General features: G+C 40.7%; 1 protein-coding gene across 14 annotated transcripts in view; it reads left to right on the forward strand.

Annotated features, from left to right (window-relative positions):
- The first annotated feature begins 104 nt into the window (after positions 1–104).
- Positions 105–26,005, forward strand: part of CEP44 (centrosomal protein 44) — a 37,844-nt gene continuing 11,943 nt past the window's right edge. Inside the window, exons 1-6 of one of the 14 annotated variants that reach the window (XM_043545994.1) lie at positions 105–242; positions 748–987; positions 10,167–10,317; positions 17,908–18,058; positions 21,887–22,033; positions 23,883–23,990. In XM_043545994.1, coding sequence (XP_043401929.1) covers positions 10,229–10,317; positions 17,908–18,058; positions 21,887–22,033; positions 23,883–23,990 — 495 coding nt within the window. In that variant the 5' untranslated portion in view covers positions 105–242; positions 748–987; positions 10,167–10,228. Of the gene's footprint in view, positions 673–720; positions 988–3,003; positions 3,221–6,537; positions 6,613–10,166; positions 10,318–16,124; positions 16,396–17,907; positions 18,059–21,886; positions 22,034–23,882; positions 23,991–26,005 lie in introns of those variants that run through there. The other 13 variants (XM_043546002.1, XM_037897554.2, XM_037897557.2 and 10 more) reach the window with 13 other exon arrangements.

Raw genomic sequence — 26,005 nt, forward strand, 5'->3', positions numbered from 1 at the left:
CCTTCTCGCTCCTGAGTTTTGACGTTTGCTGTTGTTGCTGGAAGTGATGTCGGCGCCGCGAGAGTTCACACAAGTGGAAACTACTGTCAGATTTGTGTCCGCAGATTCTGCACAAACCGAATTTGGTCAGTGCCCAGAGTTAAGTAATCTTCCCTGTCCCGCCCCTTCCCGCCCCGCCCGCAAGTGGGAGTCGCCTGGCAACAGGGCCTAGCTGTGGAACTGACGCGGGCTCTCTGAGGCAGGTAGGCGGTGGAGAGCGATCGATGAATCTGCCAATGCGAATTGGGAGATGAGGTGGGGGCGGTTCCCGCTACTGGGCTTGAATCGCCGGTAAAATACAAACCGCCGCCGGGAGCCCTAGGTGGGTGCGGGCGCTGAGTACAGGAGAGCGGGGAATCGCTATGGGGGAGTCGGAGGAAGGGTGGGGGCTTTATCTGTGTGCGACCCCCTCGGCCCCAGCTTCCTGATCCAGCCCGCCCCGCTGGTCCGTGTCTGTTTCAGTCTTTGCCCCTCCCCCCGCATACCGGGGGGAACCGAGACTCATGGGGGCGGGGCGAAGTTTTCTGTGCGTCTTCCCTGGGGTGGGACATGGTCCCGGCGCCTCTCGGCTCTGTTCCGCGGGGCCGCCGAGTCTCTTGGGCCCCGGCCTCTGTTTTCTCTGTAGGGGCAGCAGTCTGCTCGCTCCCGTGCAAAGTGGCTTTGGGTGAGAGAGGGGCTGAGGGGGGCTTCCCTTGTGCTTTTCTCCAGCTGCAAAGCACCGGGCTGGAGGCCCTGCTTTTCCCGGTCTTACATCAGCATCTCCGGAGCGGGACAGTACCTGAATCCGGGGTCATTGCAGCTTCCTGAGGACTTGCAAGGCAGAAAAAGGGCAACACGTGCACCCTGCCCGCCTTTGCTTTGCTGAGACTCCTGTTGGGAAAACAGACTCTTAGGCTGCTGACCATTTTGGGAGGTCCCTGGTCACAACCGCCAGGATCCTTCTGCCAGGTAGTGAATTAGGAGAGTGCCATAATTAGGGCCCTACCAAATTCAGGGTCCATTTTGGTCAATTTCACAGTCATAGGATTTAAAAAATCATAAATTTAATGATTTCAGCTGTTTAAATCCAAAATGTCACAGTGTGGTAATTTCAGGGGTCCCAACCAATAAAGGAGTTGTGTGGGGGGGAGGTTACAAGGTTTTGTGGGGTGGGAGTTGTGGTACTCGTACCATTACCTCTGTGCTGCTGTGGCGCTGCCTTCAGAGCTAGGCAGCTGGGGAGCAATGGTTGCTGGCTGGGAGCCCAGCTCTGAAGGCAGTGCCACCGCCAGCAGCAGTGCAGAAGGAAGGATGGCCTGGTATAGTATTGCCACCCTTACTTCTGCGCTGCTGCAGGCAGGGCACTGGCTTTAGATCTGGGCGCCCAGCTAACAGCCGACACTGCTCTCCAGCCGTCCAGATCTGAAGGCAGTGCAGAAGTAAGAGTGGCAATACTGCAATCCCCCTCAAATAATCGTGTGACCCCCACAACTCCCTTTTGGGTCAGGATCCCCAATTTAAGAAATGCTGATCTCCCCTGTAAAATCTGTACAGTATAGGGTAAAAGCACACAAAAGACCAGATTTCACAGTCTATGGTGCTTTTTTCATGGCTGTGGATTTGATAAGGCTCTAGCTGTAATCCTCCTACCTGTACCTCAAAGCTAAGGATAGCGATTTAATGCTGCTTCTTGCCAGTGGTATAAACCAGTAGAACTGTTCCCATTGCTGCTTCATCACTTAAGTGGTTGTCTCATCCCATGCAGTTTGAAACAATCATTGGCAGTTTATTACTGTTCATAGTTAGTAACTTCTTATCTTTTACAATAACAATATGTAACACTGTATAATGCACAACTTTGTGTCGATCTCAAGTTCAAAACTTTATGGATCTATTGTCGCATATATAGTCTGTGGCAGAGAATGATCCTTTTTCCTTCTTTCCATCACTGCAAAAGGAAATGTTTTATTGGAAGCTAATGCCCTCAGTATTTAAATCGTGCAAAAATGGGAAGTAGGGTGAGAAAAATGGAAGGGCTAAATTGTAGCTTTTTTAGAAAGAGCCACACTAACTGAATGCCACTGCTATTTTTCTGTTACAGGCATTAGAAGGAAGTTTACATATTTCTTCAATGGGTGGGGTTATTGTATTGATGTCACCTAGCTGCTTTGTGGTAAAAACTACAGGTGCCTTGTTTCCCTTACGATTTTACAGTAGGATAGCTAATGTGCGTTAGTTATCCCACAGTAAAAACACCATCTTTTTTTGCAGTTAAGACATTGCCTAAGTGTAAAAACAGCAGTTGGCTTCCTCTTCTGTTGGAAGTGTAATTCTTCAATGGGAACTCTGTTAGTCATATTGAATAGGTCTTTCCTTTTTGTCTTTTTGATCTTACTGCCTATATGTACAAAAAATGGTTCTTATTGGTATTCCATGTAAAATGGACCTCTGGCCCCTATGTAAACACAAGGAATTTCCATTAAAATGTAGGGGTGTCATGTGTTTAAGGGATCTTTTGACTACCTATTCAGTTATTTTAATGGGCTCTTCTGCTTCTGATAAATGTCTAAAACTCTGGTAGTGTAACTTGTTTTCAACACTTTTTTTCACATTCTGTAGTTCCAATGTGAAAATGGCAGTGGGAAACTGTCATCTTGTTAATTTAAATGATACTCTCAAAACAAAATTATGCTTGTACCGCATTGTAGATTAGAACCTCCATTTTTTATAGGACTCTACTTTGTGTCATGTAAGAGCTAGTTTAAACTGGTGTACATATAGCCTGGTTGTAATGTATAACAAGAGAAGAAGGAGTTGAAGCACTCCCCAAGATGAGAAAACACTTAATGAGACATCCCGATTGCTCCCAAGGTCTGACTTGCTCTTTACTCAATTAGCTCCATCCCTGTTCTGAAGCAAAGGGGATTGTTGATGTGAGTTCAGCATGGCTGGGACATTAGGGCTTCAGAGCAGGACTCCTGATCAAAACTACTTATATACATGAAGGCTTGCATGCAAAAGGGAGACTATTGCCAAGAAGAGAAGATTGAGCAGTAGGAGATGGGTCAGGAGGATCCTGAAATCTCAGAAGGACACTCACTGAGACTCAAAAGACTAATAGGAAAGGTGAGGAAACTGAGGGAGGGTCATGAGTGCAGCTGTTTGTTGTTTTTGCTTAGATCTGTAACTCGTGTGCTTGCCTGTAACTATTCACTTTACTTAAGTTCCTCTGCAAAGTCTTTTACTTGCTTTAACTGGCTTGTTGTCCCTGAGGAGTTAAACTGTGAGGGTAGAGCTCTGGGGACGGCATAATAAAGCTATCGGGGGGCTTGGGGCGTTCGTACTGGTCTTTGGGCCTAGGGCAGCTAGACTGTGGGGTCCCATATCCTAGGAGGGCTACTAGAGAGGGGTCTGTACCCCAGGACTGTGCCAGAGAGGCTGGATTTAGAGACTGCATGGATGTGCTCAGACATAGTAGGCCATATCCAGAGGTTGGGTGCGGTACAGCAGTCTCTTTTCTGATCACAATGGGAAAAGTCAGCCAGGGATGTAACAAGCACTCTCCCCAATTTTTAGCAAGAATTCAATAGGTGGCTGTAGTGTAAAGTCCTATTGCACAAATTTCACTCCTTTTACCCAGGTTTTGAAAAAAAAGACCGAACATACTAGCTGCTGGAGTTAAAAAAACAAAACACAACCAAAAAACCAGAAGAATGTGTTGAAGCAGCACCACCCTTGCTAGGAATCTCAGCTTTTCTGCCCCACCAGCTTCTAGAATTTTTGTTAGTGTGCTGCCTCTAGACCTTACTTAAGGGGACCTCCATCTCTCTCATCAGCCTCTGGTTACTGGTAGGTCTGAAACTTGAATCTGCATCTCCTTTTCCATTACCTCCAGGGGCTATAGGTAACTACAAGGCAGGCCACAAGGGGAGGATTTTAACTACTTTACCCTAACTCACCTTCCTGGCTGTTGTGGTCGGACAGAGGTCCTTGTTACTTTTGTCCTCTCCCAGAATTTTCTGGCTGGTGGAAATAGGACTGCTTCTCCAAACTCCCAGCCTATCCTTTTCAGGGGGAAGGAGAGGATGGTCTTCCTGAGTCATAACTCCAGATCCTGCCTGTAGTGCTACCTACAGTTTGCCCAAGTTGCACGTGGTTCTTAAAAGTGTCACTGTTGTGCATGAGGTTCCGAATAGTTGTGAAACTGATCAGATTCTTATTCAAGTTACCATGCACCTGCTTGGCAAAGCTATAAGCACATGAAGAGGCACTGAGACTGCCTGTTTCCAGATTCAGGGCTACAGCACTATATCATTCTACATGAGTCCATGTTTAGTATGGTGAAAACCTTCTAAAAGGACTAGAAACATATTCTTCTAATTAAAGCTTAGATTCTGCAGAAATTTATGATATAGATCTTTTCACTCACTGAGGTCTCAACTAGTGGATTTTTCAAATCCTGCTTTAACAAATGTACTGCAGAATATTTATTATTGTAACTAGTTAAAATTACTCTTTTCAAATGACTTCCCTCCCCCCAAAACCCCTTTCATTGATTTGCTTACTTTCTAAATTGCAAATAATCTCCCTCTCATTACATGAATTAGCGAGATTCTGTTGTATTTATAGTTCCTGGGGAAGTTGCATACAGTTTTGTGTAAAGCTTGCCACACTGATTGAAACATATACAGTAGTAAACAAGCATAATGGGGGAAATGCCATCTCCTATAATTCGGCACTGCATATTTTTCAGAATTTTTCTTTGAACTAATTATCTCTTGGAAACCTGCCTCACTCTTTCACTAATTAAATCTTTTCACAAAGCACTGATAGAGGAATCTTGGCAGTTTGCTAATGGATCTTCTTGTGTTCAAATAGTTTATGCAGAATTCTGAAACACTGACCATTTGTTTTCAGTTGGGACTTGTAAAAGTTGGGCTGTCAGCCAGTTTGTACTTTCAAAGTCTAACCATTCTGGAAAGCCACCAAGTTTGGTTGCATGTAACTTCCAAACACGTACTTGTAGGATGCTGCAAAAGCTCTTCACAAAACCTTTCTAAATAGAAATCTAACATTTAAAAATATGAAGCAATATGATTTTTTTATAAAAAAGGAAATTAGTATGTGATAATTCAGATTCTGTGATCCAAAGCCACCATTCAAGATTAATTTCTTTTCAAGACATGTCAGTCAGGCATAGCTGCTGTAATACCAATAAAATAAAAACCAGCAGGATCTTATTAAAGGGGAAAAGGCAAAATGCCACATTTATTGTGAATACAGAAAGAATCATAGTAAGCAGTTAGTTATAGCTATAACATTCCATTCAATTTCATATTTATTCACACATTCATTCATACACACACACACAGGTTCTGCAAGGTTGTTATCATAGTTACCAGCCTTAGAGTTGCTCATGCCAAGCCACTGGCCAGGTGGCCTGGACACGAGGAGGGAGCAGGGCCTTGTCAAATGCTCATCTGATGCTCCTGGAAGTTGGTTTGCAGAATCAGACCCCAAAGTTCTCACTTTCTAGAGTCCATTTTTATAGGAATTTCTTCCTATGCCAGTCTATGGGAATTGCTTCATCATGCTGTTGCTGAATCAATCAGCAGATAGCACATTCCTGACGGTTCCGTGCTGCCAGATGTTATCTAGTTCTTTTTCAGGTAGTTCTTCTGATGCGACCCACAGATTTTTCTTCCGTTTCCTGAATACCCACATAATTGGAAGGAAAGAAGAACAGGTAGCCCCTTAGACCTTCCATTCTTGAGGCTGTTGGGTGGATTCCAGTCTGCCCTCCGGGGGTGCTCTGGTTATTTCCACTTGACGCCTTCTTCAGCCGATGGACACTGGATTCTTAGGCTGGCACCTCCCTGATCATTCAGTTATTATCCACACCAAGCATCCATCCACATACATCCTCTATCTCTATTTTAATCACAATTGTTAACAAAGCGAGATGAATACAACAAAAGGGCGGGGAGTCTCTGGGTGCTGTTTCTGTTGTTACAGAGTATTGCTTTGAGTCTCTTTCTATGTGAGTAGTTGTTGTTACAAAGAAGTGCTTTGAGAACAGACTCTGTCTTAGAATGTACTAACACAATTAGCAGCTTGCAAGTTTCACACAGAGAGGGAGAGAAACAGTATCAAAAACCAAGAGACCTCTTAATTAGTAATACCCTGGAATTTAAACTATGGGGGATCAAACTCATTTGTGATTTTAATACAGAACTTCTTTAATATGATCCAACACTGTCAACAGCCTCAGATCTCTTTTGGCAACTAATCTTCATAACATTCTCCTCCCCTCTCCATGTAAGAATTTCCTCTGTTTTTCTGTTCGGAAGAATGTATATAACACAGGTTTTTCCAGCCTCCATATGTTCTACTGGAAGAGTTAAATTGTGGGATTACAGGAATTTTAAATCTTGGTCTTTTCTGTGTTTGTCCCCTCTTCGTTGTGCACAATTTTGAAACTTCTCTGCAAGACAGGCATTTTCCTCTGTAGGAATCTCTGCTGCAGATCAGACTGAGTGAAACTAATACAAGCCTTAGTTTCTTCTGCGAAGGAAGGCCCGCAGATCTTAAACAGTAAGTTGTCAGTTTGCTTACAGCTTGGGCATCAGAGCCAGACCTGTCACATGCAGGGTGGGAGTGACTCTGAAATGCCCAGCAGTTTTGCTCTGTCTTCTCAGGTGTAAACAGGCTTTTTCAGAGGATGCAAATCAGAAACTGAAACCAAGAAAAGTATTTAATTCAATACATTTGATCCTTTCAGAACTGTATGGTTCCAGGTTTGAAAGAAAGCTTTTTTGTTTTGTTTTTGGCTCCTAGTCTTGCTCTTGTTGTGGCTTTGCCGCGATTAGTGCCCCTGCAGCACTGCTGAGAGTGCAAATGTGGTGGACAAACAAAAAGGAAAGATCTTTATTGCCCATTCTTCCTTTATGGAATGTGTGGATGGAGATACTCACCACAGAAAGTGGGATAAGCTAGGCCTGTCTTCTGAGGCTCATCTATCTAGATATTGCCCAAGCCCCCTTTTGATCAGGCTGCAGTGGAGCCAAGTGCACTCAGAGCAGTCTTCTGAGGTGGAGAATTGCTGAGAGGTGCACAAAACAGTTGTGCCAGTTTGGAATGTTGCAGAACCCGCCATGCTCACATCAGCAAGTTGCTGCTGCTGACTATAATCCCTCATGTCGTGTCCCCCCACCCCGGGCTTTCCAAATCCAAACTGTGAAGGGATGGATTTAGAAACAGTTTGGACCCAGCAAAAGCAATAGGATGGCATTAAAGGGCCCGTCTCTTTCTTCCTCTTTTCCAGTGGTTTGGCCAGCCCTAATTTCGAAGAAGGCCCTCCTTATTGGAATTTTTCAAAGTCCTCCTTGGCTGGAGGTTACCAGTCCATAGGATTTACTTTCAGGGGCCAGGGCAGTCCTGTTCCCCCAACACAACAGTGAAAAACACCTACTCCGAACCTCTCCATGGTTTTGTGGAGTGACCCTTTCAGGGAAATAGAGACTAAATCAAAAAGGAGAAGAGTGTTCACCTTTTTCAGGTAGCTCTTCTGATGAGACCCACAGATTTTTCTTCCGTTTCCTGAATACCCACATAATTGGAAGGAAAGAAGAACAGGTAGCCCCTCAGAAAGGAGAGAGATTCCCCACTTTTCCTTCAAAATCAGGAAGAAGCTGTCATATCTTTCTTGAAAAGAAAAGGAGTACTTGTGGCACCTTAGAGACTAACAAATTTATTTGAGCATAAGCTTTCATGAGCTACAGCTCACTTCATCGGATCACGAAAGCTTATGCTCAGATAAATTTGTTAGTCTCTAAGGTGCCACAAGTACTCCTTTTCTTTTCAAGAAAGATATGACAGCTTGTATTTTCCACTGAATGCATCCGATGAAGTGAGCTGTAGCTCACGAAAGCTTATGCTCAAATAAATTTGTTAGTCTCCAAGGTGCCACAAGTACTCCTTTTCTTTTTGCGAATACACACTAACACGGCTGCTACTCTGAAACCTTTTCTTTTTGCGAATACAGACTAACATGGCTGCTACTCTGAAACATATCTTTCTTGGTGTTCCAAATCTCTGTGTTGGAGTTTCTGGCGATGAGAAACTGGCCAAGGCTCGGGTGGCCAGAAAACACAAACCTAAATCTTGCCATAGGAACTTCTGTCTCTTCATCAGAATTACTGGAGCCTAATGTCTTGAATCTTAGGAGATCTATGGGCTGGAAAGACTGGAAAACTTCTGCTCCTGTACCTGGAATGAGGGTCAGCTGTTGGTGTTGGAACCAAGGACCAGGAGGAAAAGACAGGATATTAACCCCAGGATATTTGAGACGCTTTCAGTTGTCACAAGCCTAGTTCTTCGTCTGGGACAATCTCCCAAAAGAAGAAGGGGAAAAAAAGAGAAGAAGGTGTGGGTGGGTGGGGTCAAGAAAGAGAATGAGATTAGTAGGAATTTTTTCCCTTTGGAATACAAATTGGAATTATCAGAATTTCTATGTATGGATTACTAAAGGATCTTATTGGACCTGAATGGGAAACTTTTGCAAAAACAAGTATCTGGGAAAACTTGCTAAAATATCCTGTAAAATGCTACACAATAGGTCAGGACTAGTGAATTGATCCAAAGTGGATATGGCCTCTCCTGGAATGGGCACCTCTGAATGTTTAAAAAGCAAATCTCATGGCTGAGGCATATTTCTATGGAATATCTGTCAGCAGCATTCATGTGTTTCTCCTCTGGATACCCTTCATGTCTCCACTAGGGCAATAGAGGTAGATCAACAATTGTCTCAAGGGTCTGACCTCACAGGGTCCCAGAGCCTGGACTCCAGCCCGAGCCTGAACATTTACATGTTTAAAAAGCCCCTTAGCCTGAGCCCATGTTATCTGGTATGGTCCAATCACGGGTTTTTAACTGCCATGTAGACTTTTTGTTATCATGCATGTGTGTTCTGTCACAGTTGGACTCTCCTGTATATGGCTGATCGATATATACCAGTATCCACAATATGCTAGAAAGGTTGAAGTGCTGTATGAATAGCAATTTATTTTGTGGATGAACTGCTTGTTACACCGGTCAGTAATTTTCTAGATTTTTTTTAAGTATTTGGTCTTGAGTTGCTACAGAATTGATTATGGTCTGTTTAATACCTACCCTGGTCTTAGTGGGAAAGATATTTTCCCCCAGTAGGGATGGTTTACAGCTAATTTTACTCTTTTCCCCAAAATTTATGATAGTAAAGTGCACATTCCTCACTTAGTACCACAGACATGTCAAGTTTGAAGATTTCAGTCTGAATTGTTCTGAATTTATCAGACACTGAAAAGACATCAGAATAGTTTTCGCAGAGAACACTGGAGGCTTTTGGGGTTTTTTTGTTTTTGTTTTTTTTAGACACATTCCTAACTTAAATGGTTGGATTTTCTTTAAACCTTAAAGGAAAAAAATCTCTAAGTTTAAAATAAGACTTGAGACATTCATGCAAAAGATTTTTTTGTTTTTTGTTCACCTAGTTTCTTTCTCTGCCTTTCTACATATTTCCCAAAACTGAGTTTAAACTCCATCCCCTAATGGCCACAGAACTGCTGTCTGCAACACCTTTTTGTATTTTTATTACAGTTAAGTATGCGTTTTCAGGGCTTATGCAGCATTTATATAAGCTTTTATATAAGGTTTTTTGCTTTACACACTTCCCCTTATAATACTCTCGTCTTTGCTAAAAAACCTTTGTTTCCTTGAAATAAAGATTCATCCAGATCCCATAAGCTGGTTGTATAGAGCTGTCTTCAGACCATAATGGTACGACTACCTGACGTTGAGTAAAACAGAGGTCTTTGTTCCACCTGAGCAAGCTATTTAGGAAGCAGTAACCCAACTATAAAATTTGAACTCTGATTTCCCTCTCTAGCAGTAATAATTCTAGTTTACTGACTGACCTGTATATTCCATGCTTTTAGTTTGAATGAGGAAGTACACAGACATTAATTTGTGTGGTACCTTGGCTTAATAGCATATTGGGAAATGTTACAGAATGTCAGAAATAGGACGTTGTCTCGGGAAGAAAAACCATGGACTTCACTGGTAATCCTATTGCAGTTTATAATTGTCATGTTTGTTTTTTTCTTTTTAAGAAAGAGAATATCCTGTATTAAACTTGTCCCAAAAATCTAAAAGAAGAATAGTGTGTGAAATAATGGCAACCGGAGACTTAAAAGGAAGTTTACGCAAGCTAGAACAAGGACTTCGCTTGTTAAACTATCCTAGGGAAGTGGATTACACAGGGTAAGAGGCAATTAGATATTTTGAATGAATTTGTGTTTATACATCATGATGACCACAAGAATGTAAACAGTTCTGGTAATTGTTAATAGAAATTCCACCACAGAGTTAATATGGAAATTATGATCTGTGCATGCGTGTGCTAATGGCAGGGTATGGTAGATACGTAGGCAGATTGAATACACATTTCAAACCATTTAATTATATAGTGTCAAATTTTGAGTGTGCGCACTAAGAAATAGGTTATTCCTGTTGACAAAGCTGATAGAATACTGATGTTTCTGGGTTGAGATTGGGCCATTTGCCATTGTAGGCAGTCATGACTTCTATTAGCAAGTATCTTCAACAGCCAGAGATGGGACATTGAAGGGGCAGGATAATCTGAAATAATCTGAAACTGATCAGATTCTTATTAAAGTTACGATGCACCTGCTTGGCAAAGCTATAAGCAGAGTTACTACTGAGAATTCTTTCTCAGGTGTTTGGCTGGTGGGTCTTGCCCATATGCTCAGGGTATAACTGGCTGCCATATTTGGGTTTGGGAAAGAATTTCCCCCCAGGTCAGACTGGCAGACTTGAGACCCTTGGGGTTTGTTTTTTTTTTGCCTTTCTCTGCAGCATGAGGAACAGGCCACTTGCTGGTTTAAACTGGAATAAGTGATGGATTCTGTGTAATTTGAAATCCTTTGAATGAAGATTTGAGGACTTCAGTAACTCAGCCAGAGGTTACAGACCTGCTTACAGGAGTGGGTGGGTGAGGTGCTGTGGCCTGCAATGTGCAGGAGGTCAGACTAGATGAGCATGACAATCTCTTCTGACCTTAAAGTCTGTGACCTGGTTCAGCTGCAGGTATTTTAATGAACAGTAGACATATGTATAGATACTAATATCACCCTTTGCAGCTGTTCAGCATTTCACAATTGAGTTGGGACACTTCTCTGGGTTTCACTTTTCTCTGAAGCATGAGGGTAGGGTCCTATGTTGGAAGCAGGATACTTTACGACTAGCTCTAGGTATTATTTACATATCTCTTATGGGAAATCTATTAATAGTGCGGCTTCACCAGTGTTGGTAACAGTGAGAGCACTAGGATAGAAAGACACTGGTATTTTTACTACTGCCCTCTTCTCGGCGCAGGTCTAGAGAGGTAGTGATAAGAAGTGGCACTGCTCTCTATACTAGCGCACTCATTGGTAGTAGTTCAGTACTGAGAGAAAGCACTGCAGTTCTTCCCGCACTGTCATCTAGACCTAAGCAGAGTCAGATGACCCAGTGATGAAATGCTTGTGCATTTTCTAATGTATCACTACCCCAAGTGCAGCTGAAGTGCTGAGAGATTTCACAAAAAGGGTTATAAATCTGAGATGATTTGCCTTGTTTACACAAAGAAGTTGCTCTTCTCCCTAGTGAATGGATTCAGTATTTTAATAATCTGTTGAATGTACAATGTCACAATGAAAATATTCAGTATTTAATACAACAGTTCTTGCACGTTCAGTTTTCCTTGGTATCACCAGTCATTTGTGTAAGTAATTTCAAATCAAGATGACTTTCTCAGTAACAAATTGAGTGAAGTGTATTTGTCCTTTTTTCTCTTTAGCAATGCTTTAACATCACAGGTGACTTGGAAATGGGAGCCATATCCAGTTTAGGACTGATGACAGGGTCCATGTAAACAGCAGGCATAAACACTATAATTTTGTAACCATTAAATTCCAGCTTCGCAGTGAGGGTGTAAGAATTCTGCAATATATGTTGTCCAAATCCAGAGCCAAATATGGATTTTAAGTTACTTCACTAATGTAATTGGACTTTGATATCCCCTTTTCGGTATTCTATAACTTGTGGAACAGGGAGGAGGAGCATTTTAACTAACTTTTATGATGGCTCTCTGAGCTATTGTATGAGGTAAGAAAGCTCGGGAAAAAGTTCTTGGGGCCTGATTTTTATTCTCTTTCGTACTTCCCAAAGCTGTCTTTTTCTCTTCTCCCACCCTATTTGGTGTCTTGCCAGCCTCAGAACAGGCATTTGGTTAGCTCAGAGCTTCTGTATGCAAGCATTTCCAGAGCAACACCCCCTGCAGTGTGAAACTGAACAGGCACATTTCATATATGTTCCTTTTCAGTTTCACTTGGGAAAGTACTTGTGCTCAAGAGTATAGTGTTAGTGTCTGTGTGACTCCTGGGCACAGTATCTCCACAGGAGTCAGTAAATGGAAAAAACAACAGCTTGTTACAAGGGAAGGTGGATCCTAAGCTACTGGACTGCAGATGTGTTATATACTTGGTTGACTAAATGACACAACACTATTGCAAAAGCTAAAAAAAATAAGCCAGAGTTTCCTTATGCTTGCTGCAGAGCTAGGCACTTAAGTGCAACAGAATTCTAGAGGCCCAGGGTAACAGTAGGGCTATTACGAAAAGTGTAACATACAAAACTTAAATATTATCCAAAAATTCCCAATGGTGCATGCACAAATGCAAGAGAGAGGGAGATTTTTGGCATATTTGGTGATATAATTTGATCCCCTGTTTACTAGTTTTTCCTGTAATGCCTTGATTAAAGTTGGATCTTTGCAAAAAATACACTTCTTCCACTGTGCTGTGGAAGCAATAGCATGTCGCTAAAGTTGTTTATAGTGAATACTTCACATTTGGCTTAAGGAAAGTTCAGCTGGAGTTTTTCATTTAAATTGATCTTAAAGCTAATGCAATTCTTTCATTTATAATCATGTTTATGAATTTTGTACAAGAGGAAAAAGCAGTACATTTTTCTGGAAACAGAGGACTGGCTTTATAAATAATCTTAGTACATTAACCAGTTCCTTAAACTTAAGTGGCTGAATAAAGCAAAAATGTTTAATCCCTTTGAAGTTTTAGTTCTTCAAAAATGGGGAGTAAATGTCAGTTAACATGTCTATTAGAAGATATACATTTTAATATACATAAGGCCTATTGGTAGAGGTGGAGGGGTAATAAAAAGATTTATATGGCTACGCAGGAAGATTGAAAACAATGTTAGTGTAGAAAACATGGTGTATGTCAATGTTCTTCTTTGAGTTGTTGTCTTCATGGATTCCACTCTTGGTGTGCATCTGGCCCATGCACATGAGATCAGGTTCTTATGGCCTGCAGTGTGTGTTTGGGTCTGCACCTGTGTTCTATATTTCCTTGCCTGTTCTCCTCCTCCATGCCCCAAAAAACAGGGTATAAAGAGCAGAGCAAGCCCAACCATCCCTTGTTTCTTTCTTACCAATGATGGCAGCAAGACAGAAACCCTGCAGTGTCCAGTTACTTAGTTTTAGTCTTTTTCCTGTTGGAAAAAATAAATGTGTTTAGTCAGATATTTAGTTTTTAGGGCTTGCCTCACCCCCTCCAGCAAAAAAAAGAAAATACAGGGGCTCTAGCAATATGGAAGAAGTGAAATCCCTGGCGTTTAAAACTTGACTCTCTCAAGAGAAATTTCAACACCACTTAATAGGTACTCTAGATGCCTTTGTTTACCTAGGTGAGGAATATGTTCCATTGAAGCTGGTTCAATAAAAGATATTACCTCACCCACATTGTCTCTCTAGTATTTCATATATCACTTCTCAAAGTGGATTCAGAAAGCTAGAGAAGCATTCTTAAAATCGTTCCTCATGTAACGCTCTATGTCCGCCTCCACAGATGCCAAAAGGAAGGCTGAAGTGAGACCTCAGTTCTCCAATCAGTCCCGCTCCATGAGTACTCCAGTGGGCTAAGATTTCACCCTGAACTTGCACACTATGTCGACTAAGAGGCCTCAGTTGTCTACCTCCATTCTAGCATCAGATATGAGCTGAGGCATAAATTATTCTTTCCAGTGCCTAACAAGTCAGGACACGAACGAGCAGGCATCTGACTTGTCTTGGGCTCAACAGTTAAAGCATAGTCCAGTGGCCTGACATAAGTCCATCTGGTGCCTCGTTACTGAGTGTTTAGCGTGTATATGTAGTACCGACAAAACATGTGGACTGCCCTTGCTCCATCATTGGCCCCTTGATACCTGGTGTGCAGGTACCATCTGTACTGGCACTTAAAGCATATATGTTACAGAGTGATCTAACTGTAGGATTAGTAACAGTGTCAGTGAGGATGCTGATAGCTAAGCCACCAGTTAATGAGTCATCAGTACAGCAAATGAAGGAGGTATCTCCAGTACCAACATCATCCCCTGTCCAAATAGGGAAAATACAGCAGAGCCAGAGCACTCCTTAAAGGATGGCCTTTTCGCCCCCTTTTGAAAGAAGTATACTCCTTCTCTTCATCCTCATTGAGACTCAGTCGGGAATCCTCTCCTACATAGCTACCCTCTCCCACTTGGGTAGCACAATATCATCAGGAAGCAACCTGGGAGTCACAGGGAACATCCGTCTTGGTACACCCATCCCAGTACCTATACCCTTATCAGCCTTGGCCTTGCTGGATACCTCTGCATGTGCAGTCATATTCTCATAAGCCTGTAATTTCTTCCCTTTCTAAAGTTAGACTGCCCTTCCCAAAGAGGCAGTATAGACCAACTTAGGCAGGCCAGCTATTGCAGCCTCAGATACAGAGACAGGAGGAGGAGGAAAATGATATGGAACAACATCTACAAGGGAAGGAACAACTTTTCCCTGCTTTAATTTCCTCATCCTTCCCCTAGGAGGCAGTAAGTCCTCATTGGATAGCTTCAGGGTGTTCCAGGACTTCATCAAGCATATGGAGAAGACCCTGGAGATATTTCTGGAAGTGGTACAAGAGAAATATGACAAGCTTCTGGAGAACTTGCACTCTTCCATACCTGGCAGGCAAGCAATGCTGACAAATGAGGAGGAGTTGTAGCCTGCAGAAGACCTTTGGCAGACTTCAGCCATACTCAAGTGTTCAGACAGAAGGAACAAAGTCTCTTCAGATGCCTACTTAGATAGGGCTGTCCCACAACCATTGTTTAAGTAGGACTCCTTCTACCTACTTCTAAGCAAATGGACAACTGCTTGTTAGTCACCAAGAGTGGACAATCACTTGAAGAAAGATTACTGTACCTTCAAGACACATTCTCCGAGATGCATTGTCCACCTGGATTCCATGACCTACCTTCCTTTCTGGCTATTACAGAATCCCTGCTCCTCCAGGTTTGTGTATTGGTGAAGGAATCTGAGGGATGGTTGGGCTAATTGCCTTTTATGCCCTTGAATGGATGGAAGCACACTTCTAGGGCATATATGTGGCCTCAATTGATGCTGATCAAAAGAATCCAATCTCATGTGTATGGTGTTCATGCGCACCAACAGTAGAGTCTGTGGGCAACAAATCTTTAAAAGACACAGTTTATCTAAGGTAAGTAACCATTTTTTAATAGAAGCCCAAAAATTGTAACAAAGGTATTGTAGCTAGATGGGTTCTTTGAATTATTACTAGACCTCAAGATTGGTCAATGGATTAAATAAGCAAATGGAAAGTAAAAGAGAATTTAGGCTTGTTTTAATAAATAGGTGAGTATTTGCAAGTGTTTATGCCTCTTTGTGGCCATAATCCCTTCTGAAAAGTCTTAAATTCCATCAGTATTCAGGCTGAGTGCATATGACTTCAATAAGACTGGCCTTTAATGTATTGATGAAGGAATAGTCCTTTTTGAAACACTTTGTTACCCACATAACAGTGTTTTGGGTATTGCAAGTAGTAGAATTCTTGATTACAGTAATTCTTTAATGAAACTGAAGGCAATTCATGTTAGTCTCACTATGATATTCCATTATTGCATTCTGCTTTTGTCTTTGTCGCTGCAATAGTAACTTTCTTTAATTTCAGGTAGGAGGGTATTCCAGTTACACAGTGCTGATAATAGGGCTTCATTAATTCATTGCCTTTGGCCTCCTGCTCATCCACAAAAGGACTCAAACGAGAGAGAGAGAGAGAGACTATAAGATGTCTGTGTATCTGCCTCTAGTCTTTGTGGTTTGCTGAAGCTGCAAAAAAATATAAGAACTGAATAACAAAATGCAGTTTTAATTATGGATGTTAAGCAGAGCTTGAAAAATTTACCAGACCCCTATTATCTGAAGTGTAATCCAGATAGAAGGTAACAGCAAAGGATACACATCAGTGAGAATCAGGGCAAAGTGTTTTCAGTCTGGGTGGAAATCTGGCTTCATTGGATTAGCACCAAAGAACTGGAATGATACAAAGACACAAAACAAAAATAAAAATATTCAGATACACTATAAAACACTTATTACAATAATAATCCCAAATACAAAGGCTGAGTTTAGGTAAAGGTGAAGGACTATATTTCAGTTTCTGAGTACCGTCTTTCTTTTCTTTTCCAGTATTTAAATGGTAGGTCTAGATTTCTACCCAAAATCTGTTTGCATAAGAGGTTTTCACTGTTCATTGTGTCAGTTTATAAAGTGTGGCAGTAAAATCATGGACCATAGCTCAGAATAGTTTTGTTTAATTTAAAATCTATACTTTGTCCCAACAAGCTCAACACCAATGCTTTGTGTGTGTGTTGCATATTTGGATTGGTTTGGTGGAAAATGGGAATAGGTACTGAAAAAGCAATTAAATTGGGTAAAAGTGTCCGTATTCAAGGTCGGGTAAAAGTGGTAATTTATACTCTACTAGACACTGGTCTTCGAACACCATATATGAGTGTCTTTTTCTATGAGGAATTAGTGTGGCTTATGAAATAAATTGCATAATATGTGCCTTGAATTTCCATTTTATAACTTTGAGAGTTTTTTAGATCTATTCTTTTCAGGAATTGTCTTTTCCAGAAGAAGTAAAAATCTCACTCTCTCTATTAAAATTTTGTTTATACCAGGGCTCTGTTTCATATAGAGGAGTGCATTAAACTTCAATTACTTAGGGGATATAAATTTAGGATTATATACTCCCCACAGTGCATAGTAAAAAGCCTGCTGATGTCCCTAGGAAGTTTGTAGAGGGATCAAGACAATGATGTGGCCATTAGTTTGTAACTAAACATTTGGCTATTTTGTTCAGTGCATTATTGTCACATTTACTTCCCAGTGACAAGATCTGCTCCCATTTGGGCCACTGTTATTTCTGCCCTTGTTTCTTTTCTTTCCCATCCTTCCTCGTCTCCATCTTTGTGAGCCCTCAGTTTTCTCTGCATTTCCTTCTGTTCAGCAACTTCCAGTTTCAGACCCAGTGTGCTTCACTCCCTCCTATTTCTGCATTTCATCTGCTAAAATGCTCAATATAAAATACTTTAATGTTGACAGTGAAGTATCATTGTATCATTTTAGAGTTGACACTCCAGTATGATTCATAGGGAGAGAGGAGTGAGAGTCAATTTCAGGCTGTCTTCAGACTCAGGCAAACTTCACTGAATCAGGTGACCTTCTAAACATGAACCATGTTTTTATCTCTGAAGCCAAGAGAGCTAGAAACTTACTTAAAAAGAAAAAAAGAAAAAAAAAAAGGGCGGGGGGGGGGGAAGGAAGCTGAGCTTCGACAAAATTGAGATATACCTTACAGGTTGTATGTTTGACACCACTGGTTTATACTGATTGCTGAGTATTTACTTCCATTTACTGTGCAAAATACTTCTCCTTTTTTTCCCCAGCAGTTTTGTAAAGGGTGATGCAGCTGCGTTTTTACCCATCATCAGTTATTCCTTCACATCCTTCTCAACTTACATAGCAGAACTTTTGGTGGAATCTGATGTAGAGCTCACGGCTAAAAGCGATTTGCGTTTTATTGAAGCCATCTATAAGGTATCTAACTTTAAGTTCATTGAACAAGAAAAGCAGTTTTTAAGTATGACCTGATACTTACATGGCAAAACATTTAATATGCGTCTCTGCTGGCTAATAGAATAATTTTGGAAATGGAAATATTGGTGACACAATCATTTGGTAACTCCTGCACAGGAGGTTTGTCTAAACTTAGCTGGGTTGATTTGTAAAGTATATTCAATGTGTCTTCTGCTTGGTGTCTAGAGTCAAGATTTCAGAAGAGCCATGACCGGTATGTGGCAGATCCAAATTTTGATTTATAACTTAATGAAAACAGTGAAGGTTGATATTAGCTCAACTTTACTCTTTGGCTGATACTATTATTGTTTGTATTATTGTAGTTGCTAAGCCCGCCAGTCATGGACTAGGACTCATTGTGCTGGATCCTGTACAGACAGAGAACAAAAAGACAATCCCTGCCCCAAAGAGCTTACACCAAAGTGTAAGACAAGCGACAACAAATAGGTACAGGCAGATTGATAGAATACAGGGGAAAAAATGAGACAGTAGTGGTCAGAATGAGAAGCTGTGGTATCAACATATCAGAAGCCTAGCCAGTGTCAAGTTATTAGCAAATACTGTGAAATATTTTTCTATTAAATGACATCTTAAGTCAACAGACTGTAGATATGTAAGCTTACCTGAAACATTCATTGTGCAATGTATTATGCTGCCTAAAATTGACTGAGTGTGTGTCTTATTGCCACTGAGGAAATTAAAACCAATTCTAAGTGTTCATTTTGCAAATAACTGTTCTTGAGTTGTTCTTCTGATGTACCTTTCACACTCGTGTCTATAACTAAGCTACATGAAAATTTGATCTTTTTGATACTTCCCCAGTAATCTCATCAAGAGTATTAGAAATTCTGTACAATCTTAATATTAAAGATACATTAGATTTAAAAATCTAAGAATTACTTGCATCATATCCCGATTATTTTACTGTTGATCTAGTTTATAATAATTGGAGAAATTACAATTTGCTACTTAAAGTTGTTTTATATCAATCCTCATGGTGAGTATTGAGTAGAGGGAATAATGCCAAACTCTGTGGCCGGAGGGAAGTATGGGTTAGAGAATACATTGTGTAGGGAAAACTGTGCACCATAGGTTACAATAACATAAGGAATATTTAAGAGTTGCTGTTTCATATATAAAAACACATTTCACTCTTACATGCTAATTAAATGAAAGTGAGCTGGCTAAAGCTCAGCACAGACAAGAATGAGAAGATGATGTTGGCTGCAGGAAGCAATTGGAGGAGAGGACGGATGTAATATTGGTTTTCTTGCTTGAAAGAGTGTCTGCCATGAGCTAACTTGGTTTGCAACTATGGATGATTTTGGACACCCTCCCTCCCCATGGTTGCAGTGAGGTGATTCTATAGTACTAAACCAGTCAACTTTTTACAATCTGGTTCTGACTAAGAGGTTATGAATTCTCCTTTTGAATACAGACCTTGCCACTGTTACCCACATCTGTTACTGTAAGATTAGACTTTTGCAATAGACTGGACTTGGTGCTACACCTTAAAAGAGTTTGTAGGCTGAAACTGGTGCAGAACACAATAGTGGGTCATTATTGAGCAGAACATCTTATTAGGAGCATGTGACACCAGTTCATTGAGATCTGTGCTGTCTGTCTGGTCTCCAGTTAGTTTAAGGTGTTGGCTATGATCTCTAAAGTCCTAAATGGCCTGCAATCTGCATATCTTGGGGATCCCTTTTTTCCCAGAGGCATACTGCCACGGTTGCAGTCAGCTGTGGTGCACAAGTGGGATTTCAACTTATAAAAAGATGGGGGGGTTGTGTGTGAGACATTGTGTGTGGGCTCCATGGCTCTGGAAGTTGCTCCCTCACCTTGGTCCAAAATAGCTTGATTTTGGGTAATCCTATGGGCTTTCCTCTGGCTTTTGGAGTGTGTTGAGGGTATACTCCTTACATTATGAAGGGATGAAAAGGAGCTTTTTTATTGGTGTCTGGCCAGTTCTTTTCTGATTGACTGCTTAATGCTTCTGGTGTTACTAACTGAGGGTGTCTCTTCACTGCAACTGGGACCATACTTCCTTGTTCAGGTAGACAGTAGGTTAGCACACTAAAAGTATCAGTACTTGGGTGGCTAGCCCTGTTGCTGCCCATGCTGCTGCTGCAGCCACACTGCTATTTTTAGGATGCTTGCTTGAGCAGAGCTAGCAAGTGTCGGTTTACCTGTGCTGAAAACATGCTTTCAGCTGCAGTGTACATGTACCCTGAGAGCTAGGCTGTTAAGCCTGTAAATGCATCCTCTTTTTATATTTTTATTCTTTTAAAATTGAAATAAAATCTGAACAGCAGTTATTAATTTTTAACCTTGCCTTATATGGTTAGGTAATAAATATTTTAATGTAATTTGTTGCTAGCTGTTTGTTAACATGTTTCAATTTAATCTAAAGATTGTACGCAAAAATCTTCCCATCAAGTTTGTGTTCATAATGTTCTGCTTTAATGAATATCCAAGATTTCTAACCTTTAGATCTTGATTCAGTTTGAATCAAACTATCAGCTGTTTTTACAAGGGTTTTTTTTTTCCCCCTCATGGAATTGAATAGACTAATTTGTCAAGTTATTTTTTTGAAAGTTTCTTTATAGATAGTTTTAAACCTTCCAAATTTTAAGTCATCATGTTTTAAACATAAATATGAAAATTTACAGGGATTTCTGCTTGTTATATACAGACTGCAGTATAGGTTTTTCACTGGTACAGAGTGTAATTATCCTTAAATTACCCTATAAATATGTCGTATACTTGGGTTAAAAGTAGGTGTGTGGTGCCATCTTAGTTAAGACACTTTACAAAGGTGTGGGTTGTTTTTTTGTTGTTGTTGGGTTTTTTTGCTTTTTTGGGGGGTGGGGGCTGGTGGTCTTTTGTTGTGAGGGGAAAATACTCAAATGTAGGTTTTTAGCTGGGTAGAGATGTGCTGCCCATTTTAACATTAAGTAAAAATATGGTTTCAATTCTCATATTCCTGTAAGTGCCAGTTATTGTTGAAATAAACATCATACTGATATCAATAGATTAAGAATAAAAATATTTGACTTTTGCAGAGCTTTATATTTAATCCAAAGAGGTTCACATAAATGCACCTTTTGTCAAATTTTTTAAGGTGTTTTGTGAAATTCTGCTTTTTTGTTATAGCAATGCACTTCACTACATGACACTACACTTTGTATCTATGATTCTGTACATTTTCTAATTATAAGGGGATTTAAGCGCTATAATAGGTTTGTATGGGAGGTTGTAGAATCCCCGTAATTGGAAATTTTTTAAAACAAGCCGGACAAACACCTGTCATGGATGGTCCAGGTTTACTTGGTTCTGCCTCAGTGCAGGGGGCTGGATTTGGTGACCAATTGAGGTCCCTTCCAGGCCTTCACTTCTATGATTTTATGATTCTCTCTCTCTCTCTCTCTCTAGAGCTGAAACAAATAAAACTGTTTTTACTGTGCATTCTTATTTCTGGAACTCTCCAAAACTTTTTTCCAAACTTGCTTAGTTATTTAGACATGTATTAGGTTTGGTATTTGTATTTGCTTTTGTTTTTTTAAGGAGTGATTTGATTTAAGAGTGCCTGTTAGATTGGCATATGATGGGAGTTCCAATTATGGGGGCAGCTTAGAATATACAAAGACCAACATGTGAAAAGATTCACTGGCAAAGCTAAGGGGGCAAAAGGGGCAATTGTGCAAAAATAAGAACAAAAATATAGTTTCTACAGAACAGAGAATATACAGAGGTTTGGGAAACTAATTAAGTTTTACTCTCTTGCAGCTACTTCGAGATCAGTTTCAATACAAACCAGTTTTAACAAAACAGCAGTTTCTCCAGTGTGGCTTTGCAGAAAGGAAAATACAGATTGTTTGTGACATTATCAGTGCTGTGATGAAAAAGCATAAGGAATTAAGTAATATGAATAAGGTACTGGGCAGGGTGATACTTCAGATATGATTTACAGTTTTTGAGAAAAAGATTAACTATATTTTGTAACATATTTCAGTTCAAATGTTGCTTTAACTAGAAAAAGAACTATGATAATGATCACTGAAGTTAGAAAAGGGGGGAAAACTGTAAATCAGAGTCCATCCCCTTACAAATTCAGTATGTACTCTCCCAATATATAGGATGTATCAGATATTTAAGTGATTCTGCACTTGTTGCTAGCCAAAGGACCTAGACCGGGGTTCTCAAACTTCATTGCACTGCGACCCCCTTCTGACAAGAAAAATTACTATACGACCCCAGGAGGGGGGACCGAAGTCTGAGCCCGCTCAAACTCCACCATCCTGTGTGTGTGTGTAGGGGGGAACATAGCCAAAGGGCTTCAGCCAAAGGGTGGCGGGGGCTCTGTAACCTGAGCCCCATCTCCCAGGGTTGAAGCCCTCAGATTTTGGCTTCAGCCCCACATAGTGGGACTCGGGCTTCAGCCCCAGGAGATCGGGCTCCAGCAAGTCTAACACCAGCCTTGGCAACCCATTAAAATGGGGTCGCGATCCAGTTTCAGAACCACTGACATAGACATACTAACATTTTGTAGTGAACAGAGAAAATTTCAAGCAAAGATAAACAAATTCACGCCTATTAACAATAAGTTTCATGTACTCTGTTACGCTTCTGGATGTAGTGAGAATATCATTGCAAAACAGTTCATTGTACTTCTGGAACAACTGTTAAGGTAGATAGGAACAAAAATTGAACATTTGCTCGTTTGGAGTGGGTTTTTTTTTTTTTTTTTTTTTTTTTTTTTAATTTTATTAAAAATGTGACACTAACAGTACAGTGTTCGAAAACAAACTTAAGTCCAAGCATTTGCAACAAATTGTGTGGCTGTTTATATTCTTACTACTTGTATGTGAGTTTTAGTTGGATTTCACAATACACATTTTGGATCTTATTTATATATAGATCTTAATATATATCGATTTAGTATTAGGGCAAGTAAGAAATCTAACATATCAGTTGATACTGGGTGTATGGGCAAGTTCCTTTCAGGAAAGAAATTTGAAACTTGCTCCTCTCTCATACGAATTTGTAGGATATAGATAGTGGTGGCCAAAGTGCAGCTCGCGGAGCCCCCCTCCATGCCCCCCGGTCCCATTCTCTGCCTACCAGACTGGGGGGGACAGGAGGAGCTCGAGGCTTCTGCCCAATGGGGAAGGAAGGGTCTCGGGGCTTCAGTCCCGCAGGAGGCACCTGCCTCCCGCAGAGCAGAATTCCTTAGCCCCACCACACTGCTGCAGAGTGTGCAGGAGCCCTGTAGGGCTGAAGCTCTGAACCCTTGCAGGCACGCCCAGCTCTTGAACTTCTGAAGATTATCACACGTGGCTTGGAGGATCAGTAGGTTTGGCCACTCCTGATATAGATAATCATTGCATGTAACACTAGCGTTAAGAAGTTCTATTCTATGCATTTGTAACTTGTGACCCTTATTGCTATAAGGATATATTTTTCTACAATTTTTTTTTTTAAAAAATCAGTGTTAAATACCTTACAAATATTTTTTTCTTTTATATCCATGATCAGGCTAGACCCAGCCTCATATGTGCAAAATGTGGTTTGTACATTAGATTCACTTTCAAGTGTTTGATTTATCCACTATTAGCATTCTTAATTTCATATTTTTTTCTATTTTTGGTCAATATTTTATCATGAAAAAATCCAAATGTGTTTCATATGTATGATATACAATTGGATCATATAGTGATAATTTTTAACAGTTTATTTCAGGGGGAAAATGACTGCTAATGGGGGTTTTTTGTTTATTTTGAAGGCCAAATCTCAAACAAGAAGAAAAACCAGGTCTTTAAAATCTGAGTCACAGGCAAATTGTGAGAAACTTCTTGCTGATCCTGTTTGCAGGACTGTGATTTCTCAGCAGGTATGAAGTAGAAAGAAAATTGTTTGCTTTTTTTATGTATACAGTTTAAAGTTCTTTGACACTGGTGATATTAACAAATCAGATTAGGACTGATCTGCAGTTGTTCAGCAAGCCAGTACCTTCCTAGAATGTAAGCTTTCACTTAAAATAAACAAAAACAAAAACTTCAGTTGTGAAGATAAGTGTAAAAACAAGATGGAAACAGATGTAAAGAGTGGCTCTGAGAAATGTGCTCTGCTTCAGTTCACACTGAAGTCTAATGATGGCATTTAAAGTATCATTATAATTTAACTGTTTTATTGGTGATCAAATGCAAGAAAGGAGAGGCACAAACATAATCTATTGATGGTGGGAAGAACTTGGGCTGTGAATGTAGTCTGAACTCTTTCCAATCTGACCGTAGGTAATGCTACAATAATCTGTCATCAGAAATACTTTTTGATATTCTGCCAAAATCTGAAAATGTCTCTTCATAACATATTTCTCATTTCTCAGTACTGTATGTTTGATCTACTAGCCTCTGCTACTGAGGGAGGCAAAGAGCTTTTACTCTTATTGTTTGCCATAGAGGCAGCAAAGTTACATCCTGCAGAACTTTACAGAACTGTAATTGCTTAGTAAATCCAGACAGTCTCTACTCAATGCCAGAACATAGCACCACTAGCTGTTAAAATCTGTCCCTGTCACAAAGATTACCTGCTTCTGGTGTGATTTACCACCTGGCCATACGCTTTCTGGATGATAAAGTAGAATGGGGAACATGTGGGACTCCTATGGACAGATAATCCACATCTGCTTTGAAGAGAGGAATCTATCAGCCGCACTAAAATATGCATTAATCAACTAGCATTGAAGAAACCATTGATTGATGATTGCAACTCTGCAAACCGTTGACCATTGGTTACCTCCCTTTTTAAAGCATGCTAATTGAGAAGCTAGCAGAGAAGTCTCCAAATCTACCTTTCAGCTGCCAGTGTTCTGGGTCCTTTTCATTTCAGGTTTTGGCCAGTGCATAATACAGGAAAAGAGCTTATTGCTATGGACAGGAGTAGGTCTTCTATCACAGACAAGAGAAATAGATTCCTATTCATTTTGCTAAATTTCTTGTGACACTTGATACTATTGATCACCCAGTACACCTGTCCAGTCTCCAAGAGACTTCAGGGGAAAATGGAAGTACTCTAAAATGGCTCAGATTCTTATCGTGCTGAAATCAGAAGGTCATCATGGACACCTGTTCTTCCACTTCCAAAGCCATCACCTCCGGAGTCCCACAGTGCACGTGATTCTTCCCTTTATTATCCTGTCACCAATAGGAAGCCATCAAGGGAATGTCTACACTGCAATTAGACACCTGTAGCTGACTGGGTCTCTGGCCAATGGACTGTTTAATTATGGTGTAGACATTTGGGCTTGGGCGGCAGACTGAGCTCTGGGACTCTCCCACCTTGTAGGATTCGAGAGCCTGGGTTCCAGCCTGAGCCCGAATATCTACACTGCAACTAAACAGCCCCTTGGCCCAATCCCTGCAAACCTAAGCCAGGTGGTACGAGCCAGCTGCGGGTTTTAAATTGCGCTATAGACATACCCTGAGAGATTTCTTAAAACAGGCTGAAGTGCAGGTAGTACATGAATGACACCTCAAGTTCCCTTCCAGCCATATGTTTCTATGATATGTATAATGACAGGTTTCAGAGTAGCAGCCTTGTTAGTCTGTATTCGCAAAAAGAAAAGGAGTACTTGTGGAACCTTAGAGACTAACAAATGCCACAAGGTGCCACAAGTACTCCTTTTCTTTTTATGATATGTATGTGACTTCCACACTTGATTATTGTAACTTGTACCTTGTAATGAAGCCACGCAGTCTGAAAAAGTTCAACTGATATAAAATGCAAAAGGTCATTTGCTTAGCAGTGCACATTACCATGAGCACGTCACTTTGGTGTTCTGCTTTTTCCACTGGCTTCCCACTGAGTAGAGTACAGTTCAAGGTCTGTGTCCCCTTCATGAGCCTG

Source organism: Chelonia mydas, chromosome 4 (genome assembly GCF_015237465.2).
Source record: "Chelonia mydas isolate rCheMyd1 chromosome 4, rCheMyd1.pri.v2, whole genome shotgun sequence".
Taxonomy (NCBI): domain Eukaryota; kingdom Metazoa; phylum Chordata; order Testudines; family Cheloniidae; genus Chelonia; species Chelonia mydas.